This window comes from Triturus cristatus, chromosome 6 (assembly GCF_964204655.1).
Source record: "Triturus cristatus chromosome 6, aTriCri1.1, whole genome shotgun sequence".
NCBI lineage: Eukaryota > Metazoa > Chordata > Amphibia > Caudata > Salamandridae > Triturus > Triturus cristatus.
In genome coordinates this window covers 1,400,061,946-1,400,074,475 of record NC_140589.1, presented here as the reverse complement: position 1 = coordinate 1,400,074,475, position 12,530 = coordinate 1,400,061,946, and the positions used below count along the sequence as shown (strand labels likewise).

General features: G+C 47.2%; 1 protein-coding gene across 4 annotated transcripts in view; it reads right to left on the bottom strand.

Annotated features, from left to right (window-relative positions):
• The window catches only part of ARFGEF3 (ARFGEF family member 3), a 515,806-nt gene that overhangs the window by 274,089 nt on the left and 229,187 nt on the right, over positions 1-12,530 (bottom strand). For all 4 annotated transcript variants that reach the window (XM_085612422.1, XM_085612423.1, XM_085612424.1 and 1 more), the window contains exons 10-11: positions 4,025-4,349; positions 79-191 (exon numbers count right to left, since the gene is read on the bottom strand). In XM_085612422.1, coding sequence (XP_085468548.1) covers positions 79-191; positions 4,025-4,349 — 438 coding nt within the window. The remainder of the gene's footprint in view (positions 1-78; positions 192-4,024; positions 4,350-12,530) is intronic.

Sequence of the window (12,530 nt, the reverse complement as noted above, 5' to 3'; positions counted from 1 at the left end):
GATGAACATGTTGGATGCCAATGCCAGAGGCCCCCCTCCTAAAACCCACAAACTATTAAATGATAAATAAGAGCATACAGTTTGAGCAGGTCCAGGTGTGATTTCCTTTTCGAGATAGACCTTTTCCTGGGTTCCTGCTCAAAGGAGCAAGGTCCTGCCAAATCGAAGAGACGCTGCGGACTGCCAAGTATCTGTAGATAAACACAAATGCACACAGATAAATGGAAAAGCACATCAGGGAAGACATTTTAGTTCAATGGAACAATTAGATCTAAGAAGAACTCCAAAATTAGGAGGGCTGGTTCATTAACAAAAAAGAGATTTATAGACAGGGCATTTGCAGGGACTCAGTCTGTAGATGATATTTATCTTACATTAATGGAAGCAGCATTGCCTTTCTTGTAAGTGCGTGGATATTGGATTTAGATAACATCAGGCAGGTCTGTAATTCTTACCCAGGCTAGCAACTAAAGCCAAGAGGACAGTGCACATTTTGCCACTATAAGCACTGAAAACAAAAGTATCTAGAATACATTTGCCTGCTGCATGTTGTATATGCTTGCATGATACAAATGCTCATGCATGCCATAGAAGTGTGTGGTTTTTGTTTTAAAAAAAATCTGTTTTTCAGCTAAAGTTCCTGTAAACTTTTTGCTCTGTTTCCCTTCGTGGCAACTTAAGGGAAGTGATGACGTTAGCGTGCCTGTATGTTTACAAATGAAATTTTAAGGGGGTGTCACATGATGTGCACATCTTCCTAATCCTCCATTTTAGTACTATGCCAGTAGTTGAACTAACTTTGCTTGAATCACAAAAAGGATATTGAGATAAATCCATTAAATTATGTTTTCTTATGCTGTACTGTACACAATCCATGGAAATGATAACATGTTCACACTAAACCTGAGAATAATCACTCTTCAAAAGGCTCATATTTAGCTGACAAGATGTCTGTCTATTTAAAATCATAGGCTCTTGTCCCTATATTTAACAGTTATATGGAATAAAAACATTTGCCGGTCTACTGGCTGGAGATATAAGCAGGTCCGCTCCACTGGATTTGTGATGCAGATTTAATTAGACATAATTGCACTGGCTTTAGCACAATTGCTTATTTTGCTTTACACTAGCATGCTACACTCCACGTGCAGTGGCTGCACATGAGAATGTCACTCGTTGTTGCTTCTCTCCTTTCACGGCTTACTGGCCATGAGCCAATCAATCACCCCACCACCCCACTCATCCAATGGTCATATTCGTGGACCCCTTCTGACCTACTTGATATAAGAGGCAGAGGCTGCATAAGCAACATATCACCCTGCCCTTAACACTTCCAGATTCACCAGTTTCTTCATCTGCCTCTCGTAGTACCTGCTCCCTCCACCCGGCACCTAGCTCCAAAACATGGGATCTGCGTGTATTCCTTCAAGGGAAAATATTTTCGCACGCAGGGCCATCTCGAACCCAATAACACGATACAGGAAATTAAAGAGTACTGCACTTTTTATTCGTACATATCTAGCATCAACAGGAGCCAAGATAAATTGCCTGTTGTCCCATCAAACTGAAGCAGCACTGGATATCTTTTGTAACAAGCAGTGCCTTTCAGCCAGACAAATAAAAAGAGGGCTAGCGTGTGGAGCAACAGTGTGTGGTGTTGTACAAAGCTTACTGTTTTAATTTGCTATGTATTATTATGTACATATGTCCAGTCCACTCCTGTGGGGAATGACAGAGCAGTGCTGGGCACTTCGTTAGATTCGGGTGCATTTCTTCAGCATGAGTTATAGACTATTGCACAGCTTTAGTGGGGGGAGCAGATGAGGATGGCAGCATTGGAGATTACCACAACAACATCCTTCTGTCATGTGTAATATGACCAGTGTGCTTTGTGGCCTCATTAGATGTAGCCATGATCCTTTAGCGTGACCAGGGAAAGGATTGTTACCTTCTTCATCAGTTTGGGAGCTGGAGTGGAAGAGGGTGCATGATGGTGCACAGGGATGAATGCATGCAGAAAGGACACAAGGTAGGAAGGAACTCGTGAGGGGTAATTGAGTGAGTGAGAGGTGGTATGGCGAAGGACAAAAGGTCTGGGTTCTGTGATGCATTCCGTGAGATTAGAAGTTTGACCAATCAGCTTATGGTGTACTGTCACATACGCTCAATTGTAAACCTCTTCATCATGAACATGAGTATTGGATGTGTTTGGGGAGGTAAAGTCTGAACTCAGTCAGTTGCAGACAATGCCCACAAATGAAGTGCCTTATAGAGTGAATGTGACCTTCTCTTTGGTATATTTATGGGAGCCTGACACCAAGTATAGAGTGTTTATGCACATAGCGTTTCTTTGTATCAGGCCTTTAGTATATCATTTGATCATGTAAATATTTTTCTTCTTTTCTCTCACATTTACAGGTTCTTTCAGTGCCCTTGAGCAATTACACTGCAGAACAAAAGCTTTTACAAATACTCAACATATCAAGTCGATTGGGTGTCCTCTGTATTACTTTACAGCAACAATGTCTAGCATGTAGTTAGTGAGTGAGGACCAGGGGTAATGGGTGCTGTTTAGGACGAGAGCAAGATAACCATGAGCCGGCCTATCTAAACTCTCTCATATGGCAGTAGGAGCTCGGCCTGATGTGTTGTTTTGAAGATTCATGTGTCGCACTAAAAGAAACTGTATGCTGCTCTATACCCAACTAAATGGCTTATCGGTGATTTGTTGAACGTGCGCATGACCTTCTGTCTGATGGTTTATTTAATGCTATGTTGTTTCTTAGCGGTTAGGGATATTGTGAGCATGGTGGTATCCAACTACATTGAATATCTGTATTGTGTTAGATGTATCTGTGGTGTCTTCTTGCATGTTGTGAAGTTGCTTCAGTTACATTTGAGGTGACAACCAAGGTTCTGTGTTAAATTCTCACAAATAGAAAGGATTAGTAAATTTTCAGCAAATGCAGCAATATCTATCAAATTATGCACAGACTGCTGCTCAAAAGTTACATAAATTGGTTATCTTCCTATTAATTTCCATTTTGTCATAACTATAGCCCTGATCATTAGGTAATATGCACTAAACCCAACAGGTTCATAATCAACTGTGGTTGCTAATATATAAGAGCTCATTGTGTTTTTTAAACGCTGGTTCAGGGGTTTGTGAAGTAGAGCTTCAAACAAACATACCCTATTTATCACTAAAAGCAAACATTTTGTAGCACCAATTTCAGACACTGACAACTTTGTAAATAAAGCACCTGGTTGTAGTGATGAGTTCAGAAATGGAGAACACTTGATGCCAATTCTATACTTTTTAAGTAGTTGGAAATTTGACTGTGTAGGATTTCCAAACCCCGGCATTTAACTCTAAAATATATTTTACTGTGCTTTAAACGTGTATTCCAAGGTTATCTCGCTACTTTAAGCATCACTGACAGAAAAGGATATGGTTCAGATTAGTATGTTACATTAGGAGTGGAAAATCTATTTTACTGAATGGTCATGGAATGGCTGCAATAGTGGTTTATTCGCCTACTACAGAACAGCCTTGCAAACTATTCCATTCGCCTAATGCGCTTATGTTATGCCCGACTTCTTTAACGGATAGTAAGAAATTCAGCTTTTCACTCACCGAATCTTTGTACATTATGAATTATTAAAAACATAATGTACTTAGTAGAGCATTGGCACTATGAATCCAGATGGATACCTTATAGAAATGCCATAAGAAGTTACAAATCTTAAACATTGCTTTTTCCAGGAAGTATTAATCACACCCATGATTATCTGACCACCCCAAGATCTGTTGTTTCATAGCTTGAGGTTTCAGGATTGAGCTAAAGCACTATAAAGACAGTTGCCCTGCATCGATGTCTGATAAGGCGATGGCGCTCACTTCTTCCTCCCCGACGTCAAGGTAGCTAGTTTTGGGTCCCAGGTAATGCAAATGACTGGCTTGTGGAGGAGATAGCTAATAGAACACCCAAAACCAGCATTCAGTCTACAACACCCGAGTTACCTCTTTCATGATTTTAATGGCTTCCACTCGATGCTGGGGCGGAGGGTACAGCAAAATGCGGTGATATAAGGACTGCAGGACAGGTTTCATAGACTCCACCGACCCCATCAGGCGAACCAGCTCTGCAGCAATGTAGTATATGGTGCGTGCTACTGGCCCGCTCAGTGCTGGTGCAGTGGAAGAGCATCCCGATCCCCGGCCTTGGTCAGAAACCCCTGTGCAGGCGGATTCAGAATCAAAGCAGACGTTGTTGTGCGCCGAAGTGATGGTCTTATCATGGATAGGATTCCCCAAGATCACAATGAGTGCTGGACATAACTGTTTCCTAAGGAAATGATAGGAGCAGCGAGAGAAAGAGCTGTTAGAGTAGGGATAAGCCATAAACCTCAGCAATACACAAATCTCAAGACAAGAAATTTCTTTGGGGCACAATAACTGACACCATCATCTGGTAAATAGATGTGTGATTCAGATTAGATTACTACATACGCCTACACCTCAGCGAAGTAAAACATGTACGATACGACCACATTCCTTTAAAACAATAAGATATCTGTCAATTCTTTATAGAGAAAAAAATCATAATAAATACAAATACATTTATGCACATAATTACTTACTATACTTTAAAGAAATCTAATCATGGCTTTGCTTCCCTATAGAAGCAGCGATACTCCTATTAAACTTCCAGAGTGCCCAAATGTGCAAGATAATTGTGTGCTTTATCATAGGGCCCTTGTTTGCAACCAAAGACCCAGAGGGAGCACAGACATGTTTCCTAAGCATTATAGAAAAAGGACAAAATAATTAAGTGAGCCACTGATTCAGAGGCCAGATTATAACAATCAACCTACAGTAGAAAACTTGCCAACATGCTCAGAATACATTGCATGCGCAAAGGGCACAACTCCAGTCGGTTAGCTTCAGTCCAATAGTCCTAAACATCAACATCATATTAGATGATAAAGTATGTATATCTACTTATAAAAGGTAAATCTACCCCTAAGCAACAGAGAGCTGTGCAGTGTGAGGAGTGATAAAGGGGGTAAAACAAGCATCGTTAATTAATTTGGAGGTTGAAAGGTTACTGGTGAATCATTCAGGGTCTGCCAGAAGTCTGTTAACAAGGTACGTCTTCAACTCCTTTTGCAACTGGAGGACAGAGAGTGTTTGCCAGATGTGCATCAGGATAGAATCCCAAATCCTAGCTGAGTGGTAGAAGAAGGCACGTCATCTGGTCTTCTTTCACTTCTAGTTTTCGAGTCTAGTATTTTACTGCCGTGGATGTTGTGAAGGTCCCCAGAGTACCTGATCTTGCTACCCGGATTATGTGGCATGTTGAAAGGTCGCAGTCTTGAGGTGAAGTTCTTTGAAAGTATGGGTGATCCAGTCAAACTGTTTATGAATTGTGTGTCTGCATGGAGGATGCTCTTCAGTGGCATCAGGTGGAAACCTGGAATGCCAACGGTCAGGGTGTAACTAATCTATAGGTGAGAAAGGATGAGTGATTGTTTGAATGTCCTGAAGGGTAGTTCAAGGATGGGTAAATGGGGGAATGCCTTGATTCTAAATTCCAGTCAGAGCTGGTACCATGGTGTATGCAGCTTCCTAATGATGACTTTCTTGAAGGTGAGGCCATTGTTGATGGGTAATTGAAGGGCGCGGTGTTGGCTGACAGTTGTGGGGTAAATATTTCAAAGGTTATTGCCCAAAGACTATATGCACTCTATACAATCTCTCTTTTGAGAGACCAATATTTTGCCATGCTCTCTGTGCCATACTCATAGAGGTTCACATGACAATCCCAAACCTTCTCAGTCCAGTGGGATTCAAGAGTCCACCCACAGTGACTGCTGCACCGCATATTTACAGAAGAGGAAGTGGCCGGATCCCAGCTAAACTAAAGCCTAGAGACACCAAGTGGCACAAGAATTCCTACGGTCTCTTGAAAAGGCCCTCACCTGTGTCTCTGTCTCTGTCTCTGTAGAAAGGTGAGGTTCCAGAGCTTGTGTGCTCTAATTCTACAGAGATTCCAAATGTCCGCAAGAAGTTTATGGAGACCACTGTTGGTCACTAAGCACAAAACAATGATAAATTGATCTAAACCATTGTATCCAACTGTTAAAGAATGATTACTGGATCTCAAAAAGGGCAGTGAGATGGACACACAGTGACGACACATGACTTATCCGTCTAACGTTGATACGGCTCAGGGCCACACCATTTTCTGGAGTGGGATTTGCGGCACACAAAATCTATGGCCACGCAAACTATATGATGATATGCAATAGAAAGGGCTGAGAGGGGGTGTTATTATTATCCACTGTTTGTTTCACTGGTATTTGGATTCATTTTTTGAGCATCTTAAGTGCCGCAAGTCTATGAATGTGCTTCGAAAATAAAGGAGTTAGAAAATGCTGAACGCTATGCAAAAAAAGAAACGCAGGGCTCATGGAAGAAGAAAGGCCAGTATCTGGGGAGAGGTAGGCACACAGGAGTATGCAAGTATTGACAGGGTTAAATAGACATGTAATGCCAACAGTCTCCCTAATTCACTAACCCACCCTGGACTTTCAGGATGCTGAGACCTATTGCAGATTGGAACTGTTAGGAGCAGATTGTGGACATACAGGTGCATACCATGGCAATGGTAGTTTATATGGCCCCCCACAATATAAAGTGACTAGCAGCACGGGTCAAAATCACACACAGGTCTAATGCTAAGACTAGTTATGTTACGTTGACTTAGTAAGGAGAAAAGCAGCTCTACCTCTCGATCCCCAGGATCAGTCAATTTCCCCCCTTCCAATCCAGTTAAGTACATTGAACAGTGTTTCTTAAGGGGAAGGCATTTAAATATTTTCATGCACCTCCCACTTTGGGGTGTCTTTATTGCCCTTTGCATTTGTATGGGATGTTTATGCCTCTTCTTCCACCAGGACAACGTCTCCTGCACAGGATTAACTGTTCGTCTGGCTCTGCTCCCCGGCCTCTGCTTTCTGGATAACCTTCATACCAGTGCACCCTCCTCCTCCTCACTTTGGGTGTCTTACCACTCTGCTGTCCCTCCTAGTCTCTTGTGTGTGCCACCTCCAGGCACAAGGCCTCCTAGTTTTCTTTTCTTCCCAGCCAGCTCTCCTTTAGAAAGGGCCACTGCTGATCCTTGTATTCTCTCTTTGCTGGATCTGCTGATAAACTGCCGAACCCCAGATGGTGTTTGCTGCTACCTCCCAGCTCAGGAGTCTGCAGGACTGAATTTATGAAGATGGCGGGACTGGGACCTCCCTTCCTCTGTGGCCAAAGCTACTCAATCCCCACACCCCAACAATGAAAAGCATCTCTAGCCATCTAGATTATCTTGATTAAAACAAACTGCACAGGATCAGATGTAGAACATGTATGCAGTGTATAGTAGTGTGATTTACTCATTAAATAAACAATGCACTCATAGTGGCAGACAAAATATAGGTTTAAAGTTAGCCATGCTATTTACATAACATAACAAAAACCCTAATTTTGATAGAATACTACACTGATTAGGGAGAGATTCATATGAATAACGTGATAATCCATGACGTCATAACCTTGCGTCAACCCACAATATTTAACCACGTCATTTGTTTTGGCAAAATCTTCTTTTGACACACTTGAAGTGTAACTCGAAAAAGACTGAAATTATGCTGTTAGGCAAAGCCAACACTTTTACCCCCAGTTGCTGGTGGCCACTTAATACCCCTCCGCCACCCAACACAGTGGAGGCAACCTTGGAGTAAAACTTGATTCCTCTCTATCCTTTCGTCCACAAGTTCTATCAGTGGCAAGGAAGTGTTTTCAATTGATAAAATCCCTTAAAAGGTTTTTTGACCTTCTCCCAGTCACCGCAAGAAAGACTGTTACAGCAGCTCTAATAACTTCTAGGCTTTACTACTGCAATAGACTATATGCAGGCACCAATAAAACTATCCTAAAAAAACTTCAGACTGTCCAACACGCAGCAGCCCGGCTGGTACTCAGGTTGCCACGTCGCTCCTCTGCATCTGCAGCCTTAAAAATGTTGCCCTGGGGGTAACTACCTGTCTAGCCGAAGTGCTGGGGTGGGCGATCCCGCGCACGCCACGATTTGCATTACTACATGTTATGGAGGGCATTGGGGGCAACATATATAAGCGGCACTTGCTACGGCTGGGCCTTATGCTGGCAAAGCGGGATATCGCCAGGGCATGGAAGGCGCCTAGAGCTCCATCGATCACAGCATGGAAAAACGGCCTAGATTTTTGTATGGGGATGGAACAGCCCATATATGTAGCCCGAGGATGTCCACGCAAGCATTATAAAATATGGAAACGGTGGGCGGATTACCGGGGGCTGTGGCTGGAGCCACCAGTGGAAGAAGAGGATTAATTATGGGGATGTCTAGGGAGCCTAGTCGAGAAGGGGGGGCGCCAGGCATGAGGGGAAGACCGGGGGATCCATCTTACCACAATACGACGTGGATGTGGGGCCTTAGGGCTGTGGTGGGGAATCCATGGATATGGTGAGACGCAGGTGATGGGGTGGGGGGAGTTTGGGAGGGGGTTGTTATTGTTCAAGATATATTTATGGCAAATGTACAAATAGATTGCTATAGAGATATGCTGCAATGTGATTCTGTTGTCGACTGTGCAATCGATTAATAAAATAAGTTTTCAACAAAAAAAAAAAATGTTGCCCTGGTTACCTATACACAAAAGAGTGCTATTTAAGATACTTGTCATCACTTTTAGAGCTTACAGGGACACTGGACCCATGTACCCAAGATCTAGATTCTTGCCCTATATCACTGCACGCACTCTTAGATCTACCTCAGCCAATCTCTTAAAACCTGCCTCCTTCAAACTTAAAACTAGAGGAGGTAGAGCAGTAACTGTCCTAGGGGAAAAGGCGTGGAATTCACTCCCCAGTCAACTTTGTCTCATCCAATCTAAAGCTTCCTTCAGGAAATCCCCAAAAACTTGGATTTTTGGAGCCCCTGACTCTATATGCTTCTCGCTCATTTGATTCCTTCTTGTCCCCCCCCCCAGGCAACTCAGACCACCCTGTACCTTCTTTCTCTTATGTCTGCACAGCGCCAAGATGCTACTTTGGAGTGATAGTCGCGCTTTAGAAATTTCAGATACATTACAATACAATTGACCACATAGACATCTTCTCCTGTCATGCTCCAACCTTTCCATGTTGGCTTTCAAGTGTGAAGGCAACCACATTTTGTTGAAACATTTTTTATTAGTTTCCAAAGCAACAACAACTGTTCATTACATCACGGGTTCCCTCGTGCCGTAAGAGCAGTCCCCCTCCCAATCCCAACTCGACCCCCCACTCCCACCCCTATGTCAGTGCGCCCCTGTCCCCCATTTCACCCTGGATGTGCCCCCCCGACCCTGGAGTTCAATTGCAGTTGCTCACCTCCTCTTTACGTAAGCAAATCGTCCCTCATAGCCAGGCCTCTGGCATTTGTCTGGGGGCCGCCCTCATCCCCTCCCGAACTCAATCCCCAGGTCCCCTCACCTCATGCCGATCCGAAGCGCTCCCTTCTTCCTCCACCTCAGACATCAGCCCCTGGAGCTCCACTACCAACGCTTCCCATGCCCTTGCCGTCGCTAACGCTTTCTCATCGTCACCCCTCAGAGCCATCTGCACCCTGAGCGTACCCTCCGCCCCCGCCCATCTCACTAGCGCTGCCCTCCACCGCACATAGCTAGGCCCCCCCCTGGATTTCCAGTGCAGGGTCAATTCTCTCTTAGCTAATATCAGCCCCAGATCATAGAACCTACTAGTGACCTTCGTGCGGCGGGTGTGGGGAAACCATAGCAACAAGCATGTCCCCATCTCTGGAGTGAGAGAGCGGTCTGTCACCTGGTTCAGGCAATCCACTACCTCAGCCCAATAATCGCCTAACTGTGGACAGGCCCAAAACATGTGGCGAAAGTCTACCCCCTCTCCCCCACATCGAGGGCATGGGGATTGCGCTCCACCAAAGTATTGCAGGATCTTGGCCGGCGTCATATACGCCCTATGTAATGTGAAAAACTGAACGAGCTGGAATCGTGCGTTTCGAGTCCCCTTCCAGGCCCTCCGCACTAGCGTAGACCATGTGGTTTCCGGTATCGTTTTCCCGAGGTCCCTTTCCCACTTTTCTCGCAGGGGGGCCAGTGGTTGCAAACCCTCCGTCGATAATCTGCGGTATAAGCATGTTATGGCTTTGGCTGTCCCTGCTGCCATTACGACATACTGACAACCCGCCGCGGTCGGGGGTTCCGACAGCCCCATGTTCCAATGCTTCTGAATGCTCGCCACCAAAGCCGCATGGAGCAGAAAGTCCCCCTGCGGGAGCCCATAGGTGTCCAGCAATTCCTGGAAAGACAATAACGCACCGTCCCGGTAAAGGTCCCCTACCATCTGTACCCCTAGCTCCTCCCAAATCGCTAGCCCCGACCAATCTCCCCCATGCGGGAGCGCTGTACACATCCCAAGGGGGATTTCCGGAGCGTATGGGCGGACTATAGCTGCCCGCCTCTGGCACCTATTCCAGCACTGCCGGAGGGTGCGTTCCTCCAGGGTCAACTGAGTCAGATCCAGTCGCTGCTGGAGAACAATGAAGGCCAGCACATGCCGTGGGATCAACCTGTCCCGTGGGCCCTCAGGGCCTCGATACTCCCGGGCCACCGCCTGTGTGAGCCACTGGAGCTGCGCCGCCAGATAGTACCATTCAAAGTCGGGGGCTGCCAGGCCCCCCTCCACTCGTGGCCTCCGCAACGTGGCCAGCGCCACCCGTCGCCGTCCCGACCCCCAAATGAACCCCGTCAAAAGAGCCCGTAAGCGCGCAAAATATGACGCCGGGATCCATATAGGAAGTGTGCGGAAAAAATAAAGAAGGCGTGGCAGCGCCACCATTTTCAGCAACGCCACCCTCCCGGCACATGAGAGCGGGAGTGTACTCCAAAATCCCATACTACCCCGTAGTCCCCGAAGCGCCCTGCCGACATTCCCCTCCAACAAATCTGCCTGGGTATGATAAATGTTAACCCCCAGGTAGCGCAAGCAGCTGCTCTCCCATCGGATATGTCCCGCCGTCCGCGGCGCCCCGCCGCCCTGCGACAATGGGAACAAACACGTCTTACCCCAATTGACCTTCAGGCCGGACATGCGGCCGAATTCCTTCAACAGCGCGGTCGCGCCCCGTAACGCATCAGTCGCGTCCCTCAAAAACAACAGCAGGTCATCTGCATAGAGGGAGATGTAGTGGGCGTCCCCCCTCAGGGAGACTCCGGAATAAGCACCCCCCTGTCGGGCGTGAGCGGCCAGCGGTTCCACAGCCAGCGCAAACAACAAGGGGGAGAGGGAACAGCCCTGCCTCGTCCCCCTCCGCACTTGGTAGGAAGCCGAGATAGTGGTCCCCGTCTTCACCCGGGCCGTGGCCCCGCTATACAACAAGGCGGTCCAACGGACAAAGTCCTCCCCTACGCCGAATTCCCGCAACACTCGGTACAAATACGGCCACTCCACACTATCGAAGGCCTTTTCTAGGTCGACCGACAGTGTGCAGGCCTCCGGGTATTCGTCCCGGTCCAGCTCCATCACTCGCAGCAACCGTCGAATGGAGGTGGCTGTGCTGCGCCTAGGAATGAAGCCCGCCTGATCCGGGTGGATCAAGGCGGTCATGTGGGTCAAAAGGCGTGACGCCAAGATTCTACTCAGGATCTTGTAGTCCACCGTCAGCATAGAAAGCGGGTGGTATGCTGTGCGTGCACCCGCCTCGCCACCGGGTTTCAGCAAGGGTATCACGATCGCCTCCCGAGCAGAGGCGGGCAACTGTCCCAACTCCCAGGCCTCGCTATACAGGGCCTGCAGCTGCTGCGCCAACAGCTCCGGGTAGGCCGCATAAAACTCGACAGGCAGGCCATCCGCCCCCGGGGTCTTGCGACGAGCCATGTGCTTGATTGCCACTCGGATTTCGCTCAGCGAAATCGCGCCCCCAAGGTCCTTCCCAGCGTCCGAGTCCAGCCGAGGAAGATGGGCCGCCAGCAGAAATTCAACAAGGCCCTCGGGTTCCTGCGCCATTGTACTATCGTATAACCCAGCATAATAGCTGGCGAACCGCATATTAATCCCCACCTGGGAATAAACCGGGACCCCCCCCCTCCTCGACCAGTAGGAGGATAGGGTCGCCGCGTGCCGCCGGGTTCGCCAACCATGCCAAAAGGGAACCCACCTTATCCCTTTCCGCATGTGCTCGGACCAGATAAGCTCTATGATCGTGACAACGAAGCTGTTCCATGGAGACCGCCACGCGTTCTCGCGCTTCCACAACCCCGGCCACCTCGCCGTCCCCGTCTTGAAACGCCCGCTCCGCTTCCCGCAGCCGCGTCTCCGCTCCGTCCACCTCGTTTAACAAGGCCCTCCTCACCCCGGTGGTGGAGGAAATGCAAGCCCCCCGGACGACCGCCTTAAACGCATCCCATTCCGTCGC